This window comes from Spermophilus citellus (assembly GCF_964194105.1).
Source record: "Spermophilus citellus genome assembly, chromosome: 13".
NCBI classification, from domain to species: Eukaryota; Metazoa; Chordata; class Mammalia; order Rodentia; family Sciuridae; genus Spermophilus; species Spermophilus citellus.
This window is the reverse complement of record NC_138193.1, coordinates 93,688,777-93,709,783: the sequence shown is the minus strand read 5'-3', so window position 1 is coordinate 93,709,783 and position 21,007 is coordinate 93,688,777. Positions and strand designations below refer to the sequence as shown.

The following is a 21,007-nucleotide window of genomic DNA, read 5'->3' as shown; positions in this document are numbered from 1 at the left end:
AGTGCTGAGACTCTGGGTATGGAAGGTAAAGTGGAACACTGGAAAACTGCATCATGATAGTGGCAGACAGCTCCAGAGTGGTCCTCACTGACTCAGCCCCACCATGTGCTGCTCCCTGGGTTCCCAAGATGGTAGTGGTATCCTCTCTCACATGGAGATTGTTACCAGTTCTGGCTGAGGCCCTTAGGAATGTCCAGGTCATCTCAATTATTCTCCAAAGAGCTAAAACTCTATGCCACCATCTCCTTGCTCTACCCCCAGGGTTAATGAAGGGGTTAATTAGTGACCATGCAGAGGAGCAACTTAACTCATGTAGTCAGTCACTGTTGTAAATAATTAGAAAAAGAAGAAACAGAGGAATAGAAGAATGAAAGTGCAATTATTATTTTTTAAAATTAAAAAATTATATATATATATATATATTTAAGGTAGCCATATATATATATATATATATATATATATATATATATATATATATTTTTTTTTTTTTTTAAGGTAGCCTTAAGAAGGGCCAGGGAAGATGCAATGAAGCTAAGTGCCCATGGTTTAAACCACACCCCATCTCTTGGTGTCCCACCAGCCCTGGGTGTTCATGCCCAGGTGATGGAATCTATGGCGTCCTTTAGATCTTGCCCATGAAGGGGAGAGGATGAATAAGTTGCAAGGTTACTTATTGAATAAGTTCCAAAGTTACTTTGAAGCTTTCCCCATCTTTAGAATCCAGGTTATTCCATGTCTCAGAACATGGCAGGATTAAGAGTTGGAACCAGAAAGACAATCCAATTAAAAACTTGGTGTCAATTCCTGCAGGTGGCTGTGTCCTAGAATTAGACCTCAGGCATGGCACTAATTAAGGTTTTGTATCCTGAAAGGAACTCATGGAAATGTCATGCGGGAAGGTGACAAGGTATCAGCTGATGGAAGGTATGAGCAGCCACAGGCCAGTCCTCAGGGCTGCGGTGGTGGAGACAGGCTTCGTTGGGGGCTGGGGGTCTTCACTCACCTGTAGATGTCTCGGGCCATTCCAAAGTCCCCAATCTTCGCTATTCTTCCACTGCCGGGACAGGTCAGGAGGCAGTTCCTGGCAGCAATGTCCCTGGGAAGAAAACAGTGTCCCCAGTTTTATCCAGTGAAGATATGTGTATAGTAGCCATGTCTAGGGCTTTCACCTCCAATCTGGAGTTCCAACAGTTCCCTCCTCTGTCCTATACTTCATTTGGTATCTTAGACTTCAGTGTGAAAGAAACAGCTGTTGCCAATTTCAGGCCTCAAAACTAACAGGGAAATGAGAAGAGAGTAGGGGAAACAATTGAAAATGCTTAATGGGACAACAATAATGAAAATAACTAATAACAGTAGCAATTTATGGGCCTCTTACTATGTGCTAAGCATGTTTTAGGTCCTTCATGTCTAATTCTCACAACCCTGCAAGACACAGGGTGCTATTATTATCATCTTCATTTTATTAAAAATTTGAGCCAAAAGCCATGATACATGGGCATAAGAAATGCTTTTTGACCTGAAGCTCTTATTAGGTACAGACCATGGGTTGGTTTTTGCCAGTTGTTTGAAGGAAAGTTCTGGAACAGCATGACTTTCATGATATCTGATTCAAGTAGGTTACAATATACCCCAATATTTCTAGTTTTAAAAGAAGTAGCCACGGTTTCGCCTCCAGGTTTTGCTAAGCTCCCTGGCTGGAGCATCACTTCTTTCAGGTCACGAGGCTGGCTTCTTTGTCATCAGGCTCCCCGTGGCCCCCTTTCCTGCAGTCTGCCTCTGAGGCAGGATCAGAAGCCTTCCGAGACTGTCCACTTCAAATCTCCCACTGCTCACCCAGTGACCTGCACATGGGCATCAAAGCTGCAGCCAGAAGTCTGCAAAGGGTCCCTAATAAATTTTAAGTTCTATGCAGAAAACACAAGAAGTACCTTAGGCAGCACAGGTGGGTTTTATATTTTCAGGTGACTTCATGAGTGTTCTGAACCTTGGTTGAGAAAGAACTTGGAAAGTAAACAACTGGCTGTTAAGATATATTAAAAAAATATGACCCAGATCATGGATCATGGCTTAGGATCCAGAGTAACGGCAGGGTGGGGAAATGAATGTTATTAATGCTGCTGACCTGATCCCTAAGGTTTAAGTTGAAATTTGAGGAGCGTTGGTTCATAAAATGACCCAATAAAATCACAAAAGCATAACAGGAATGACATCAAAAAAGAAAAAAAAAAAACTATTGTATAGAGAGCCATCAATTCTAAAGAGAAATAGAGCAAAGTGGACTAGAAATGGTATGTATGGCTCCAGAAGGGTTTTTGCTCTGATGCATATAGAATGGTTACTTAAAAAGTGATCTTGAACTTGATAAGGTATTGTAATACTATAGAAGACACCAAGAATTGGTAGGGTGACACACCGTTCTTGAAATTGCTGTATGCCATGGCCAAAGAAAACAGATTTAATGAAACCAAAAAAGCGGGGAGCCAGTGGCTGTAGTGAAGGGGTTCCTCTGAATTCAGAGGTGTACACGTACGGGGGTCCATACACTGAGCTCCACAGAGACAGTGCTGGAGCAAGTTAGAGCTCAGCGGGCAGCTGTGTCCCACTGACCAAAACAAAACAGGTCAACGTGGGCATAGAACATCCTAAGGAACCAAGAGGCAAAATGTCATCAGACACATTCTTTGTGCAAACTTGCTGGGAGGAGAACAAGAAGAAACTCCCAGATGCATCAGTTAGCTTCTCAGAATTTCTATGAAGTGTTCAGAGAGCCAAAAGGCCTTGTCTGCTAAAGAGAAAGAGAAAACATGGCAAAGGTGGACAAGGACCGTTATGAAAGAGAAATGAAAACCTCAATCCCTCCTGCAGGGGAATCCAAAAAGGAGATCAAGGATCTTAATGCACTCGAGAGACCTCCACTGGCCCTATTCCTGTCCTGTTCTGAGTATCGCCCCCAAATGGAAGGATTTGGTAACGTGGTAAAGAAGCTGAGAGAGATGTGAACTAGGGCTGCTGCCGAGGAGCCTCTGAGAAGACTGAGAAGCTGAAGGGAAAGTATGGGAAGACAGTGGTGCCCACTGGGCTACAGGAGAGCCCGAGAAGCAAGAGAGGGGGTGCCGGGGCTGAGGGAAGCAAGTGAGAGGTAGGAGGAGGAAGAGGAGGAAGAAGAAGAGGATGGGAATAAGTTGGTTCTGGTGCAGGGTTTTTCCTTGTCCATAGAGCATTTAACTCCTTTTAAAGAAAAAACTGAAATGTCAATCAGTGTAAGATTTGTTTTTAAAGTGTACAGTGCCTTTTTTTTTTTTGGTATCATTAACACCCTACCAAATATATCTCTAGATAGAAACAAAACAAAACAAAACAAAACCAAAACAAACCAACCAATCTGAGGTCCTTGCTTTAGCGTTATCTGTTGTCATACGTGAACTATGAACTCCTTTTACTTCCCCCTAAGGAGCCCAGTTTTCTACATGGGGCAACCATAGGTGATCTAGGACTTGAACGTTCAAGATGCAGGCAGGAGTCCCCACAGGAGGCGCAGAATAGCCTACAGGCCAGGGGGCGTGCGCCATGCCCATTTCACACGCGGGCAGGGGAGGCCCTGAGCCAGTTCCTCTCTCAGTACAGACAGCTCTGGAGAGAGGCTGCTTCTTCCACTCTGAGGAGGAAGACCTGGCCCTGGAGGGCGTGGGGAAGTGTGCCGAGGTGGCAGGAAGAGCGAGGCGTCTGACTCACCGGTGGATGAAGTGGTTTTCCTCTAGATACTGACAGCCACAGGCAATGTCCCGAGCTACATGCAGAAGGTCCAGCATGGCCAGGGAGGAGGGCTGATTCTGTGAGGAGACAGAAGTGATCCACTGATGATCTCTTGGGGGACAGACAAGATGCAAACTGGCTTCTGCTTGCCTGGAGGCTGGCTGCAGACGGGCTGCTCCACAGGGGCCTCTGTCCTGGCCACACACTAGAATTCAGCTGGAAGCTCTTTAAAAACACAGAGGCCTGGCCCCAACCAGCCCAGGCTCCCACCTCTGTGGGGGGGCTCAGCTCAGTCCATGTGCAACTCCCCCCCCCCCCCCCCCCCCGTGATTCTAACCTGGGGCCAGCCTCGGATGCTCAGACTGCAGGACTCCAGCCTGTGGCCCCTGTCGGTTCCTTTTTACCTTATTCTGCACATCCTATCTCAAGCCTTAGAAACACTTGAGTACCTCAAGTTTATAAACAAGCCTGTGAGGAAACTGACCAGGGGAATAACATTTTATTCCCCTGGAATAAATGCTCTATCTAAATGTCTCAAAATATTTTTTAAAACTTCAAGAAGATCTAGACCTAAAATGATTCTGAAAAGAAAAGCTTTTAGAAAAGGCTGGGCAATTGATTGTAATGATGATGATTATTGGTATCAGGAATTGAGCCCAGGGGCTCTTAACTACGAAGCCACATCCTCCGTCCTTTTTGTTTTCTATTTTGAGACAAACACCCGCTAAGTTGTTGAGTCTGGTTTTGAATTTGGGATCCTCCTGCCTCAACCTCCTGAGCTGCTGGGATTCCTGGCTAAGGGTGGCCAATTAAGGGCCACCTCAGGCTGCTCCATACAAAATCTTTTTCATGCTAAAGGAAATAGCACATGCCTTGGGACATGTCCCTTTTGACCCCTTAGCCCCCACTTGAGGGATGTGAAGACTTTTCTGACAGTGACATCTGTCTTAGTCTCTCTCTCTCTCTCTTTTTTAGTTATTGACAGACTTTTATTTTATTTATTTATATGTGGTGCTGAGAATTGAACCCAGGGCCTCACACATGCCAGGCAAGTGCACTACTGCTGAGCCCCACCCCAGTCCCTGCCTTGGCCTCTTTTAATGCCCCAACCCCCAGGACCTGCAGCAGCACACTGTCGTGCAGGGTCCTATCTACTTCAATTATTACTCTGAGCTTATTTTACCATGTCCCTAAGTAGGATGCTTTGAGGGTTGTGAGACAAGATTCCCATCCCTCGTTGCAGGGCATATTCCGGGTGCTCAGTGAGTATTGGTGGCCAGTTGACTGATTATGGTTCTGTGGACCAGGATTTGCCCAGAGGGTGTGTTTCAATGTTTTATGCAAGAAGTGTAGGTGGGCCATCAAATCCAATCCCCTGGTGTGGTTTGGATGAGTGTCTGCCAAAGATCCATGTGGTAAGGGCTTGGTCAACAGGGTGTGGTATTGGAAACAGAGTGGGCCTAGAGGGATGTCCTTGGGTCACTGAAGTGTGCCTGTGAAGAGGATTGTGGGACCCTAGTCTCTAGTCTATTTCTGTTTCCTGCCTCAGGATATAAGTGGTTTGCTCTACCATGCACTTCCATGATGCCTGTCTCAGAGACCCAAAGCAATCGGACCATCCGACCTTGGACTAGAACTTCCAGAACCATGATCCAAAAATGACCCTTTTCTCTATGTAAGTTAATTGCCTTAGGTGTTTCATTATAGTAACAGGAAGCTGACTAATATACCCTTTTAGCACTGTGTTGGATTGTTTCAGCCCCAGAGAGGTAGAAGCTGGTGACTCTGGGTCATATGGGCAAACTCCCTACAGGAAATTTCTGCTTGTTGTTCTATTTTGTTCCTCCTAAGAGACTCAGAGGCCTTTTACCTTTGGCTGCATTGAATGCTCAAGGGTAGGACAAGAACCGTGCTCTTTAGTTCTGAGGAACCCAGAGGGAAGTCACCTACCATATAGTAGTAGTGTCACCCAGGTCTGCCTGAAGAGGCTTTCTTTGTCCCTGGTCAGGCCTCCCAGGGCTCCACACAGCTGTGGCTTGGTCTGGAGGAGGCAGGAGAGAGTCCTGCTTCTCTAGGCTCTGCTTCCTGGGGCAGACAATGTAGGAGGGCAGATCCTCTGCTGCTGCCTTGCATGAAAGTCTGTGGAGAAGCTCCCCTTTGATGCAATGGACAGTGTGGTATGTAGAGAAGGCTAGCTCCATATTTAAGGTGAGGATGCCAAGGGCTCAGAGAGGTTAAGTGATCACTCCAGGTCTCAGAGCATTAAGGTAGAACCCAAACTTCCCAGAGCTGGGCTTTAAGAATCTGAGTTGGGGGCAGCAGGATTTAAGTAGTTAAAATTGAGCTTCTCAAAAAAAAAAAAAAAAGACTGCTGAAGGATGGATGGAGGATATGTGAACACAGAGCACAATACCCTGAGCATAGACTACAACACCGCACACAAACACAGAACATCATAGAGCAGCGGTCAGTCAAGCTGACCTGGGCTTCACCCCCCTGTTATCCCTTAGTAGCCATAAGATCTGGGGCCCTTTGCTCAGCCTATTTCTGAGCAGGTTCCCCATCTCTGACAAGGCCTGGTGCTGTGGATTGCCAGGAGGGCCACCCAGAGGCACAGAGGGACTCCTCATGGGGCCTGCAGTTCCTAGGCGGCAGCGGGGAGGCTCAGGAGTCCCTCCAGTGTTTGGCTCCTTCAGGGTCTTCACTGGGCCTGATGTATGGGGCACTGTGAGAGACAGCGCGACTTCCTGGGGACAAGAAAAGCCGCGTATCTCCATGACATAGCCCTCACTATAGGATTAGAAATATCTTTTCTCTCCTCAGGAGAATTGTGCCCACGAAAGGAGGACCTGGTCCCAGCTGAGGGGGAGCCTGGAGGAAGCAGAGCCTCTGTCACTCAGGATCCAGGGTCACTGATGTCTCAGAGGCCTGCGGGGACTACAGAGCACCATGCCTCAGGGCAGGGCCAGGTTTGCTGGGGCTCTCGGCCTTCCCCTGCTCAGAGCAACCACCTGCCTCACTAAGCAGCGGGCACAGCGACCTGTGGGGAGGTGTGCGTGTGTGTGGTTTGTGCATACATATGGGTGTGCTGCACATGTTCTGGGTGTGCACGTGTGTGGTGTGCATGGGGGGATAGGGGGACATGTGACACTGTGGGAAAATCGACCCCTAAACTAGCCAGTGTGGAGCAAAGCCAGCCGGTGTACCTGGTGTTCGGCTGGGGCAGAGGAGTGGGAATCAGGATTTTGCCTGTCATCTGCCTGTGGATGGTGGCACTTCTTTGGCCACCAGATGGTCTTCTCACAGGACACCTGTGGACAGATGCTGTGGGGCTCAGTGAGGATCTGGTCTGGGATTTCCCAAAGGAGAATTGTGGGTCGGAATTGGAAGATGAAATAGACATGGGAATCCCTGGCCAGGTAGGTGTCTTGGTGACATGAATGATCAGTCTTTATGTTGTGGCTTTGAAAGTCTTTTGGACTCCAGAAGTCTTGTGTGGGTGAGTGTGTGGCTCTGCCAGGTACCGGTATTCCTTTTAGGAACACCATCTAGGTGGATAGCCCTTTTTTCTAGGTGAGGAAGCAGGACTGGTTTCTTCAGTGTTACAGGAGGGGCTTCTCCTAAAAGATAACATATACTAATAAAAGATACACAAATATTAGTATCTCTCCTCCTTTTTTTGGGGGGGGTGTCTGAGGACTGACCCCAGGGCCTTGGGCAGTGCTAGGTGAGCACTCCACCACTGAGCCACACTCCTGCCTGTCTCATTTTACTACTTAGATGGAGGATCACAAGACATGGGGAAGGAAATCTACCAAGTGAAAACCAGAATGGGGTGTATTTTAAAATTGACACATATAAAGATGAATGGGGGAGACAAAAGCAGCAAAGAATGTAGACAGGGAACCCCAAAGATACAAAGCAAGTTTTAAAGCTGATGAGAAGTTTGTGCTCGTGGGCCCTCATGATTCCTGCCTCCTGATGGGGACCAACTCTTCCTCGCCACCAGGGGACCCGGCTTGCTTGGAGTCAGCATTGATATTGTCCAAGCCAGAGCCAAAGATTTAAACCCGAGCATGGTCCCTATCAGAAGTTCTCACCCCGCAACAGTAGGACCCAAGAAGTCAGCTGTGCACTGAGTGACTTGTATGGAGCCATTACCTGTAAGTGTAACCATGATCCCAAAAGATACAGACCCTATTGTGGTTGACAACCTACACCTTCAATAAGGGCATTCACTGGGCTGGGTTGCATAGCACAGGCCGGAATCCCAGTGACTCGGGAGGCTGAGGCAGAATTGCAAGTTCAAGGCCATTCTGGGCAACTTAAAATAAAACATAAAAAAAGGGGCTGGGGGTGTAGCTCAGTGGTTAAGTAACCCTGGGTTCAATCCCTGCTGGTATATATTTTAAAAAATCACTAACTTTCTCGTGGCTTTTATCATCACAGAATCAATGGATACTAAAAGACAGTTATTAGCTATATCTGGCATACAGTAAAGCCCCAATAAATATTTGCTGAACAAATATTGGTTCTGCACAAAGGTTTTTTTGACATTAAATAGAAACCTTTGTTCTTGGAGAGGTGGGGACATAGGTTCAAGCAACATTTTCATCTGTACTGTTAATTTCATTTCCATGGCAGACATGGCTGGTCTATCCATCATGTTTGTACATCTGTCACTCCATGTCTACATTTGTATCTGAGGTCAGAGCCCCTTCGACCATTTCTAAGGGCCTCTGATCCTGATATAAGTTCTATGCAACTGCAGAGCCCCGGGGCCAGTGCCCTTGTCTGAGTCTGCCCTTAAGCTTGGTCCCTGCACACAGAGATCATCAGGACCCCCCCCCACCCCCCCACCACCAGCAGGGTCTCAGAGTGAGTCATACAAGTGAATCCTGTGGAATTCAGGGCTTCAAGCCAGTCAAGAACCTGGGGGTGCAGCTCTACCCACCCCTCTCTAGGGAATGTGTTTCTCTGCCCCAATGTCCCCTGGCCACCTTGCTTCTGTGGAGGATGTACTGGTATTAGCCCCGTCTGCCCCCTAGAAATGATGTTCCTTTCTCCCCTAATGTTCATGTTTCTAAGTTGCTACTTGCAGTCCCTTGGGAGCCCAACAAATCCCTGACCCCCTGGGGGAAGGGTTGTCACAAACATATTGGCCCAGGCTGCTTTGGAAGGCTGAGCTGCAGCAGGTGAAGCCTGATGCATTATAATGCACTGATAATAACAAAGCAGTGGGTTTGGTGACCCTGAGAAACTGCTCTCTCAAGAGTGGAGTCATCCCCATCACGGGCATCCTCCGGGCAGTGCCTGCTGCTGGAGGTTGGAACTGGGCAGCAGGTCCCTGCTCTGACCTGCCTGAGGGTCGTGCTCTGGGGGCCGTGCCTTTTCTTGCTGGTGCTTTGTTCTTTGGATCATGTTTAAATCCTAAACCATCCGTATCCTCCAAGGAGAGAGCCACCTTTGTTTGTAGGAGATAGAAAAGCCCCTCTCCCCGCTCCTGCCCCTTCCACCCCAAGGTCCTCAGACTTGAGAAGTGATGGGTTCCCAGCCTCCCCCTCCAAGGAGGTCTCTCTCCTCTCTGTGCTTTCTGAATCTCAGTCACATCCACTAGGAAAACCAGACCTGTGCCTCTTCCCAAAGTGTGACGCCACTCGTCCCCATGAGACCTCTGCCAGCAGCTCTGTTGAGAATCTCAGGGCGTGAGGACTGAGGGCTCTGTCTGGCTGGGTGGCGGTGGCAAGCCAGAGAAGCTGGCACCTTGGCAGAAACCCCAGATGGCCGGCAGGGTTGCCTCTCACAGCTTCCCAGAGGACCACTCAGATAAACAGCATGGGGGGCTGGAGAGAGAGAGCCCCGAGCCTGGAGTCCCAGCCCTGAGCTCTCGTTCCAGCTTTTCTACTTCCTGGATGGTCTTGGAAGTCAACAACCTCTCTGGGACGCAGTGTTCTCATCTGTAAGATGGAGATGAGACCTGCGCTGTCCCCTTCACGGGGTGGGAGCCATGATGAAGATGGTTGTGCTGAGGAGGGCTCCTAGGAGATGGGTTGGTCCTCCCCACCCCCTCTTTCTCCTGCATGCACCCCATCTTTTCCGGGACTAAGATTGGATCCTTCTTGGATGCCCCCTGGGTCCCCCAGGGGCCTGTAGAGACAGTACCCAGGTTCCTAAGGCAGAGGTATTTAAAATCGAACCTGATGGGATGTGAAGCACTGTGACCCCCAGGGTTTCTGCCACCCACTTTAAGTCCCTGTGTGCCGCAGTCTGGCTGGCACAAATCACGAGCCACTTGAGCAGGAACAAACTTTATTTCTGAACTCTACCATCACACTCTACACACGCTCCCCGGGAACTCTCCCGAACACCACCCATGTGGCTCCTCCAGGAACCAACCGGAAATCCCTCCTCCGGCACTTCCCCAACCAATTCGAACTCTCCAGGAATCCCCGTGAGAACTCCAAAGTAGCAGGCCTAGGCAGACACTAAAGGTCTAATATACAATTGAATCAATCCAGCATCATCTTAATGGCTCGCCTCTCAACCAATACTATTGGCAAAATGCCAGGGGCCATTCCGACTGGGCTGTGGCTCTCAGCACCTGTGAGCCATGTGGCCACTCAGGGTCTTCTGCAGCAGTGTGGATGCCAGTCTTTCTCTGCTTTCCTGGGGTGGAGAGGGTGGCTCTGTTCTCACGGTGATAGTCTTTCTTGTGCTGGCTCCTTGAGGAAGCTCAGATCCTAACCCTGTATGTGCTCTGCTCCAGCTAGGAGTGACCAGCGCCTCTTGGAGGCCCAGCAGAGACAGGAGCTTCACTTGGGGACAGGGGCAGTGCTGCATTTTATCATTTCAGACCTCTGAGCTGTGTGAGTCTGACCCTCGGGTTTCACCTGTGTTGACTATGCCAGGGGTGTCTGGTGGACGTATGGCATCCGATGGTCACACAGGGCTGGAGCTGGGGCTTCCTGGACCCCTCCAGGTTCTGTACGTCCCAAGCTCTCTCCCCTTACCTGTGACCTGCAGCACCTTCCTAAATATTTCAGCACTTTGTTTTTGTAGTAAAACTATTACTACAGGAGATTGGCTATTATTTTCCCTATATGAGAGGTGATGTCAGTGGGTTTGGAATAAATGGATGGGAATGGCCTGTCCCAGGCCAGTCTGTTGTGTTAGTGATGCAGCTGGCACCAAAGTCCCCCTCTGAGTTTGTATTGGGGTTGATGTTCCAGCATCATAGGCCGTAAGAAGGGAGCCAACCTTCAAGATCCACTGTGAAGTCCTGCACAAATTTCTAGGGCTTGGGCTCAGGCTCAGCCTTTGTTCCCATTCTGTCCATTGTGTCCCAGCCAGACCCTACTGTCCAAGCCCAAGGCTGACTCCCAGGGCCCCGCCCAGCATGCTGCTTCCCAGGCTGCCCACTCTTGCTCCCCCGATCCTGCTCCTCTCCTCCACTCAACCAGCAGATGGAAGACCTCACTCACCGGACGAGGGCGTGTCTCCCGCAGGAAGGACTTGAGGTCTCCTCCTGCCATGAGCTCCAGCAGGATAAATCGTGGCAGGGCTTGAAGACTCACCCCGATACAGCGCACAATGTTCTGGTGGTTGAATTTGCTGTGGAGCAGAGGGGTGCAACCAAATTTAACTGGCTGAGTCTAGGACAATCTTGAGTGAGAAGCTTTCAGCAGCCACATTGTGTAGGCACTGTCCTGTAGGGGATGGCAGCAGGGTCCCCTGCAGGGAAGCGGGGAAGAAGAGGCCAGCCTGCCCGCAGTTTAATTTGTAGGAGAGAATTTTGTTGGAGTGAGAGGATGTTGCCCAGGCCCTGGGATGAGAATGCATGTGTGTGTTGGGGGGAGCAGGGTAGTGTCTTTCTCAGATGAACAAATTCCTGTGGAGTTCTCTAAGGAAGGTGTCAGGCAAAAGCTGAAGGAGCTGCTGGGTGCAGTGGCACACACCTGTAATCCCAGGCAGGAGGATTATAAATTCAAGCTCAGCCTAGGAAATTTAGCAAGACCCTAAGCAACTTAGCAAGATCCTGGCCCAAAAATGAATGAATAAATGAATGAATGAATAAATAAATAAATAAATAAAAGGAGAGGGTGCTGGGGATGTGGCTTGGTGGTAAAGTACCTCTGGGTTCAATCCCCAGTATAAAATAAAATAAAATAAAATAAATTGAAGGACTGGCTTCTTAGAGGATTGTATGAGACCTGTCAGGTGATAGCATGTGAACTAGAGCCAGGGGTCCATGCTGTGTCCTGTGGATTCCTCACGGGAAGGAAAGGGACTGAGTTGGGACAAGAGGCCTTGAGATTTGGTTTTCTTGTTCCCATCATCCTGGTAAGATACACAGGAGTGGGGCTAGGGAAGTCAACATGGGCGGGGACACATGTGCACCCCCCCCACACACACACACTTGTGAGAATGGGTGACTACACTATCACCAAGCAGTGAGATTGGTTCTCCTTCCAAGTGATCTCATACTTTTCAATTTTATTCAATAGTTCAGTAAGACATGCCTTTACTGCGTGTCTTCCCGGGGCCCACCAGCCCCTCCTTCCCACTGCTCTGTCTTGATTCTGGCCACCATCCACCACAGGGAAGTCCCAGGCCACCCCATCTGTCAGGATGTGTAGAGGCTTCTCTAAGCCACGGGAGGCTGTGAGCCCCCAGCAGATCAAGTTCAAACTTCTGCCTCTTTTCAGAGGAGCTGCTGCCAGAGAAGATGCCTCAGGAGCTGAGTGCTGAGACCCCAGCTGACATCCAGGCCCAGAGCCTCAGGGGGCTGAGTCCAGGGGCTGAGACACAGTTGTGCCATCGTGGACCCAGGGTGGGTGTTCTTCTATCACATTAGGGGTGTGATTCCTTCATACTAGATCCATGAGCTGGATGGGAAAAGGGCTTTGGTTCCAGAAGAATCACTTGGGGGGAGATTATATCTCCTACGGTCAAAACCTCACAATCTCTATTTCTTCAGAAGAAGTGGGGGAAATAAGAACCAATGGAGGACCCCAGGGATGCGGCTGCAGGCAGAATTGTAGCAGTTGGATTATCAGGCCACAGAGATGATTTTTGAGACAACCCCTGGGGCTGTACACTCTAGGAAGAAGTATCAATAACACTAGAAAGTTTTCCCTTGGGAGGAGGGGACATGCTGGGGACCTTTCCCTTGGAGAAGTTTGTAGAAGCCTCTCACGTTGTTGGAGGCAGGGGGAGGCAGGCTGGGGGCCCCTCTGTGGCTTTACCTGATGATCAGGGCCTCCATGAGGAAGTCCAGTTCATCCTGTTCCGAACACACCTCCGGCAGCGTCTGGGCACAGAAGGGGAGGGTGGGAAGAGGGAGGAGGCTGTGAGCTGAGAGCTGTAGCCTACAGAGACCACAGGCCAAGGTCAGTCCAATAGGGAGCCACCTCTTACCTTCACAGCCACCTGCAGGGGGCTCGGGTCATTGGGCATTCCAGACACCTGGCCTTCATAGACCTCCCCAAATGCACCATGGCCCAGGCCCCTGTTCAAAGAGAAGAAAGATTTTAAGTGGGCCACAGTACAGAGGCAGCTGGGGCCCCCGAGTCCAAGGGTCACATTTAGTGGACACACATGAGAGGCTAGGGCTGACATACACACTCAGCCCTGGCTTCGCTCTGTGATCCTGGGCCTCTAGTCTTTATTTGAATCTGGTAAGAAGGGTTCTGCTACGGTCTGGATATGGCTTGAGTGTGTCCCCCATTGCCAGGTACCAGAGGGTGGAAACTCACCCAGCTATCATGATTAAAGGTGGGGCCTGTGGGAGGTGAGGAGGGTTACATAAGGTCATTAGGGTGGAGCCCCCAGGATCGAACCCTGGTAGCATTAAAGGAGAGTCCAGAAGGTGCACACACTCTCCCTGTCCTGCGATGTCCAGCACTGCGTCTGCCAGTAAGTAGGACATCACCAAATGTGGCCCTAGACCTCAGATGTCCAGAACTCTGAGCCAAAATAACTCTTTGGTTTATAACTCACTCAGCCTGTGGTACTGTGCTATTGGCAATAACCAATTGCCAACGGACCAGTGTGGGTTTGAACCAGGATTTATCATGATGTTCAAATGTTTATTCATTCAGTGATAGTAAAGGAGTCTCTGGTATTTTCAGGGACACAGAGGTGAGTAAGACATGGCTCTGGGCTGGAAGAGGCTCCCATTTCCTGGGACAGTGACAGATCACTGTCAGATACTTGCTGGGGTCTGTTGTAATGCATGACAGGGATGGACAGGGTGCTCAGGATGCTCAGAGGAGGGCCATTCTGCCCCAGAGAGGGGTAAGGGACCAGGGGTCCTCTGGGAGGGGTGCTCAAATGGAATTTGAAGAGAACCCTGGTTCTTCCCATAGATTCTTCCTGTCATTGCATGAACTCCATAAATACATAGGGTGTCAACAAACCCCTGGACATTCAGCCTGTCTCTTTGGGGGGCTGGGGGTACCACCAGGAATGCTTTGCTGAGGCTAGAGGAATCCATGGTGCTGCGATGACATCCCACTCCCTAGACACCCCCCAACCCACCGAATGAGGGAGATGTTTTTCCGGGGCACTTCTTTCAGGTCACTGATGGAGGAGGTCTTGCCGGCAAAGCAGTAGTTGGGGTTGTAGTCGGTCATGATGGTGGAGGTGCGGAGCTTGCTCAGCTTGTACTCAGGGCTCTGCAGCTCCATCTGCATGGCTTGCAGCTCCTGGTGCTTGCGGCGGTACACTGCAGACAAAAGGAAGCCAGTTGAAATGCGGCCTGGACCAGGAGCCCTGGCCATTGAAGCCCAGCATGGACCCCCTCCTCCAGGAAGCATTCCAGGAGTTCCATGTCCTCCCCTGAGCTCTAAACTTTTCTATCTCACGAACAGTAACAAAACAATTATACTTATAAGAGTGTCCCTTTAATTAAACATCATTTAAAGCACACGTGAAGCTTAAAATTGCATAAATGGAAAGGATTCTATCAGCCATACAGGGGCAGATTTATGTTAGTCTGGGTCCCAAGGTAAAACTGGATATGCTGGGATTTTATGTGAAGGGAAAGGGCGAAGGAGCTGAAGGCTGAGGGCCAGCAGACCATGCTGCAAGTCTGACCCCATGTGAAGGAGAGGCGAGAAGCTTGGGTAGGAGCACCCTAGAGGACAAGCAGTCTAAGGTCATTCTGGTGAAGCCCTTGGGGAGTTTTGAGGCCCAGCTGGGTCCACAGAAAAGTCCCAGGTGTCCCAGAACTGGGCTTGCCATTGCACTTCTAAGGTGCTCAGTTGCGGGGTGAGGTGGCCTCCATGCGCACACAGCTGGGGATGGGCAGTGGCTGTGGACTTGGTCAGCCGTGTGCCCCATGGCCCTAAGAACTGGCAGGTCACATGGATGGAGAAGAGCCACATGGTGAAAAGTCACTGAACTGGGGTCTGAAGACCAGTTAGGAGCTGAGTGAGGCTGACCTGGCCACTTGACCTCTCTGGACCTGGCTGTCTTTCTCTGGACAGTAATTCCTCCCTGTTTCCCAAATCCCCCGATGCCCCACCCCTAGGGTTGTCATAATGAAATGCATTCACTATCATAAAGTGGTTTCAAAGAATTCTAAAGCGCTCTGCCATGAGAGTGGCGTGATTGTGTCACCTCGGTCTCTGCAGATGCTCGCTAAGGCTAACTCCCGGGAGGCAGAGAGACCATCGATTTAGAGCAGATTCTGCTGGTACTGCCCAGCCCCACCACTTATTGGCTCGGCAAGTGCTGCCCGTGGTCAGCTGTGATGTGCTCAGTCCCCTCTGCCAGGAAATGCACCAGCCATGAGCATATGAGCATAGGATTTTTCTTTTCTTGATGGGGAAGGGAAAAAAGAGAGGCTGTGCCTTGTACACGGAGGACAAGGAACGTGAAGGGACCCATGGGGGAACAGGAGGGTGTGGGGAGTTAAAAAGGCTGACACCAGGAGTGAGTGGAATGAGGTGGAGAGTGAAGGAGGGGTCAGACAGGGAGAGGGCAGTGCTGTCCCCCCCCCCCCCCGTTTTCTTCAGGAGCAACTCAGAGTCCCCTTGTCATATTTAGTTTTATGAAATGCTCAAATTGCTAGGCACACAGTAAGTGTGCAAGGTGTGTTCTCTCTTATTCTCCTGTCCTTTTGAAGGATGGCACCATATGGGGACACAACATGGGCTGCCATCTCCCTGTCCATCCACAGCCTCTCTCGCCCTGAGGGGGCAGGCCTGCGGATACTGCCAGCGGTCTTTCCTTGGCCTGTCTTCTTGTCCCTGTCCATCTGCCCTGGGCATCCAGCTGCCAGCAGTAGGCCGAGCTGGATCCTGCTGTGTTCAGCTGGATCCAAGCTGAGCTCTGGGGCCTCAGGTCAGCTCACCTTGGCCAAGTGGGGAAATCCCTGGAAACCAGCTTCCTGTTCCCTCTGCTTGGGTGGGAGGGCCTGGGGAGTGGGCCAGATGGGTCCTGCACCTGCCGAAGCACATAAGAGCTGAGGGCCACGTCTGGGGGCGGAGGGAGTGCGTCAGCCCCTGCAGGGTGGCTGCTGAGGAGTACCCCTCATCCCCTTGAGCAGTCAGGAGGCCACACTTGGGGCTAAGAGTAAGGGTCGGTGTCTCCTTAGGGAACTGCCCCTCTGGTGGGTGGAGGGGCCGGGGGTTTCTTTTCTGGCTTGACCAGGGCTGCTTTCCTCACCACTAAGGGGGTAGCTGACGGGTGTAAAACCAGGGTGTACAGGGACTAGTGGGACAGAGTGACACCTTGGTGTCTGCTGCATGGCCTGAGACACATTCACCTCTGCCGCCCTGCCTACTGCGATTAGAAGCCCCAAGGCTCTGACACACTCACCAATCATGATGCCGGAGAAAGCCAGGACAAGGGCGGCCACCAGGGCAGAGGTCACAACGGAGAGGATCAGCGAGAGTGGCAGGTGGGGCTCCGGGGTAGGTGACACTGGAAGACAGGTCCCAAGGGGGCATTGACAATGGCACTGCTTCTCCTCTGAGTTGGCCTCAAGTCACAGATATCCTCCCGAGCTGGGACAAAAGCCAACTGGTGCTTTTCATCCTGTCACACCTTCTTTTTTTTGGGGGTGGGGTGGGGGGGACCACTGGTACAACGCAGGCACATCCTGGATTTACAGGCCAACCGTAGCTTTTGGGTGGAGGGAAACTTGAACAGGAATGAGTATCAAATTCTGGGTGTTGGTCCAAAACATCCACTGTCCCAGTGTAGGAGGAAGAGGAAGGAGAAAGGGAAGTGGATGCAGAAGAGATTTGAGGACCTGAGGGGACTCCGCCCTGGGTAAGAACCAACAGTAGACAGTCCTCAGTGACACCCTCGGGCCCAGTACAAGTCCAGGAGGATCCCAGGCTCCCCCTGCTGGCCAGCCCACACGGAGGCATCTGGCCCTATAGGGTCACAACTCTGGAGGGGCGATGGCACCAGGAACACATGCAGGTGAGGGACAGCAGGGGAGGGACGGGGCACACAATTGAATCTGTATGATCAAAACAAACAGAACATTTAATCTGGAGATGATTGAAAGGAAAAAGAAGTCCTGTGTTCACACCTACACCTGAAAGGCCGTGGTGAGTTGAACACGGATGACCCCTTTGTGGAGAGGTCCCAAGCGAGGGATCAAACTAGATGACTTTCAGACTCCTTCAGGGGCTACAGCCCATTTTCCCATAAGGTCCCTCTGCTGGTCACCACAGCACTGGCAGTCGAGGGACAGGGTGCTTACAAAATTGAGTCGGTGTGTCCCCAAACCATGGAAAGCAAGTGCTCAAGGTCCAGTTCTCTTCCCCTGTCCATCCTGTCCCCTTACCAATGCAGGAGACGCCGTCTTCAGCCAGCACTGTCCCATGGTCACAGAAGCAGATGACCTTGTGGCTCTCGGGGTCCATGTGACATTCGTCTACCTCACAGTGACTGCAGTTTAGGTAATGCTTAATATTCACTTCCCCGTGGCCCTCCATCACTGGTGACAAGGGGGGAGGGTCAGATTGGGCTGAGCCTGTGAAGACCACCCGGCTCCCCGTTTCCTGCCTTTGCACTTTATCTCCAGCTGCTCACTGTGGGGTCTCTGGTCCCTGTTCCCAGGTCCTCCTGCCACTGGAAGCACATCTCTGTGGAGGGAAGCTTCCCCACACATCTGATGAGTGCATCTCAGATAGAGGATGTGAGCATTTTGTGTGTTGATGGGAAATTCCACACACAGGGCCCTTAGGTGGGCAGGTACCCGTGTGCCGGCTACTGCTGCATTTCTAGGACCAGCCAGCCTGGTAATATGGTGCCTCTATGTCCATGTTAAATCCTGACTTCCAGAAAACTCAGCGAGAAGAGCCTAGGAAGACCTGCCTGCAAGGGACCCACAATTGTGTCTTTGTATCCTGGACATGTGTCAGGAACCTTGAGGTTTTAGCTTGGTGGGACAACTGGCCCCAGGAAATTTGTTCCACCACCTGGCAGAGGGTACCTTTTAAAGCTGGGGTGTATAAGATGCCCAGTGGACTGATAAAAGAAACCCCATCTTCCCCATCCATTTCAGGGTCATTGTTTGAGGCCGCATTGCCACCTGTGGCAAACCAGAAAAGAGTTGAACACAGAGAGGTGGGCGCCAAAATCTCAACACACATGCGCATCAGCGGGGCATGCAGCTCTGGCCAAAGCCTGGGGTCATGGGAGGCCTCAGGGGCAGGGGGGTGGGGAGGGAAGGGAGGTTCAGGTCACAGAGGCTGTGCTTGGGACTTGGCTCAGTAGATGCTGGGTGTCTGGGCCACTTTCTCCTCCAGGTTGGGGCCAGCTCTACAGGGGGGTCTACCACTCGGCTGAGGCCCCACCAGGAAGCCATTGGTGTGAGCAAGAGTCCGAAACACTTGAGTCTTTCCAGGCTGGTTGGGGCCTCTTTCAGGGCCAACCAGGACGACAGCACTGAGGTGGGGACTTGCTCTCCAGTCCCATTGGGTCAGGGCTGGGGCATGGGGGGAGCTGAGCCCCTGTGCCTTCAGGCTCCTGTCCCTCCTTTCATCTGGGGCTGGGTTATCTTGGGGCTCCCCCGCCAGGGCTCCTCCCACCCACCCTTGGCTTGGAAAAGAGCGTGTGGTTAACACGAGCATCTCATACAGAGCATGAAAGCAAACACAGACATGAACGGCACGGGGCAGGCATGCAGTGTGTCCTAATCTGGGGGGGGGGGCAGCCAGCGTCTTCCAGCCTCAACTTCAGAAGGCTCTTTTGAAGGCAGCTGGGGTCAGTGGCTGCTTGCTGGAGTGTTGGGCGGGGGCTACCTGCAGTGGCCCTCAGGAGGAGCGCCATGGGCACGGGGAACAGTGCTCTTTTGGCCACTGTGGGCTGGGCAGGGGACAGAGTGAGGAGCCAGTGAATCCACAAAGGAGTCCCTTAAGGAGCTGGTTTGGCCAGGCCACTCAAAGGAAGGCATGGACCTGGGGGGGTCTGGCCTCCAAGGTTCTCAGGCCAGAGAGTCCTTGCAGTGGCTCGGAGAATAGTGGGGGAAGCCAAAGCCTCCTGTCTTTGGCTTTGGGGGAGATGGAAGATCACCTGGGATCTTGATGCTGTTGCCAAGGAAGCCTGCAGGCAGGGTGCTAGCTCGAAAGCCAACACCCTGCCTCTGGCTGGCCCTGCTGGGCTCGGGGGAGCGTGCAGTTACATCACAGGCCACACTGGGGAGGGCAGGGGGGAGGGAGGGCCGGGACAGGAAAGGGAGGGGAGGTGCCTAGGACTACGTGGGGGAGGGAGTGACACCTTGAACACGAATCATCTTTACCTATATATCCTCCGCCTCCTCCACCTGAGGAGCACCCCCCTCCACCCCCTCCGAAACCCCCTCTTGTCTCCCACCCCCACTTCTTCATGGCCTGGGGGCAGGCATGTCCTCCAGTGGCGCCCTCCAGCAAAGACTTTCCGGCCCAGAGCAAGGAAGTGTTATCTTTCCAGCCACCTCCACCACCTGCAGGGGAGAGAGAGAGAGAAGGCCTCCTAAGGATGCTGGTGCTTTGAGGGGCACTCCGCCAGCTCCAGTTCCGGGGTGACTTCAGTGGGACCTGAGGGCTCCAGATTCTACAGCTGGAAAACCAGGAGAGTGCCATTGGGCTAGGAAGACCAATGGCCACAGTTTATACTTAGAGGATTTGCCTGGTTGCTTTGCTTCCTCTCAGGCCTCTCTGGCTCAGAAGCAGGGAGTGTGCTTAGGGATTGTGGAAACAGGACAGGCAGCCAGACAACTCTCTCCCAATCCGGAGGCACCACAGCTTCCTTTCATTAACTGCTTCTCACCCTGGTCTCAGTCAAGTGTCAGAGGCCTGCAGAGGTCACTGCATTAAAGTTTCTTGTGGGGATCCTGGACTAGGCACCAGACAGCCCCAGGAGCTTTATTGTTTGCAGGCTGTGAAACTCTGGGCATGAGTTTCTTTCTGAGCCTCAGTTTCCTTACCTGTAACTTGGGGATAATAAGACCCACCCCATGGGGTTGATGCTAAGCTTAGTGGAGAGAGTGGGGGCGTGAAATGCACCACCGACCACCAAATGTTGGGATTGTTGGGGGTTTGACAGGCATGTGCGCAGGTGGCCTCATGCCATGGCTCACTCTGCTTTAGCCATTCCAAAGCCGGGAGCAGAGAAGGCAGGGGGAGGGGGTAACACTCCCATGACAATGGTCCTTAGAGCTAACCCCTGGGGCTGCTTTAAGCAGCTGCAAAGGAAATTAACCTACAGAGCTGAGGTTGGATGTGGCCCAAGTTGACCACAACAAATCTCTCCTGCTGGTCTTTGACAATCCAAGTCCCTAATTGTTCCTCCAATGGCATTTCAATAGGATTTCTACTCCCCAAGAGCCCAGTAGGTGAGGGTGGCAGGGCCTGGAGACTCATGCAGAAAGAACAGAATCAGCAAGGTATGTGTCTGCTGGGCCGGAAGAGCCAACGCCTGGGGAAGAACTCTAGGTTGAGGTTCTCCCTACCCAGAGGGGGCAGCAGAGGGCCGTGTAGGTGAGGGAGCTTCAGATAGAGCTGACTGTGGCTAGAAAGAGGAGCCAGGGTTAGAAAATGAAGCTGATATCAGCCACAAGCTTGGCTCTGCAGGGGGTCAGCAGAGCTGAATGGAGGCCTGGGGCGGGCTGTGGGGAAGGAAGGTTAGTGCTGGGAACTCCATGGCTGGCCAGAGTAGCAGTTACGGCCCTGGGTACTATCTGCCTTCCCTTGCTTGCTACTGGCACCAGTAGCCAGAGCTCCCAGCATGTCAGGGGCCCGTGACT

The 21,007-nt window shown here is 51.6% G+C and overlaps 1 protein-coding gene across 1 annotated transcript in view; it reads right to left on the bottom strand.

The window, feature by feature from the left end:
- The window catches only part of ALK (ALK receptor tyrosine kinase), a 671,348-nt gene that overhangs the window by 11,495 nt on the left and 638,846 nt on the right, over positions 1-21,007 (bottom strand). The window contains exons 16-25 of the mRNA XM_081265286.1: positions 19,523-19,705; positions 18,215-18,313; positions 17,564-17,716; positions 16,582-16,686; positions 14,296-14,482; positions 13,174-13,264; positions 13,002-13,066; positions 11,238-11,367; positions 3,736-3,833; positions 1,004-1,096 (exon numbers count right to left, since the gene is read on the bottom strand). Of these exons, the coding sequence (XP_081121412.1) occupies positions 1,004-1,096; positions 3,736-3,833; positions 11,238-11,367; positions 13,002-13,066; positions 13,174-13,264; positions 14,296-14,482; positions 16,582-16,686; positions 17,564-17,716; positions 18,215-18,313; positions 19,523-19,705 (1,204 nt within the window). The remainder of the gene's footprint in view (positions 1-1,003; positions 1,097-3,735; positions 3,834-11,237; positions 11,368-13,001; positions 13,067-13,173; positions 13,265-14,295; positions 14,483-16,581; positions 16,687-17,563; positions 17,717-18,214; positions 18,314-19,522; positions 19,706-21,007) is intronic.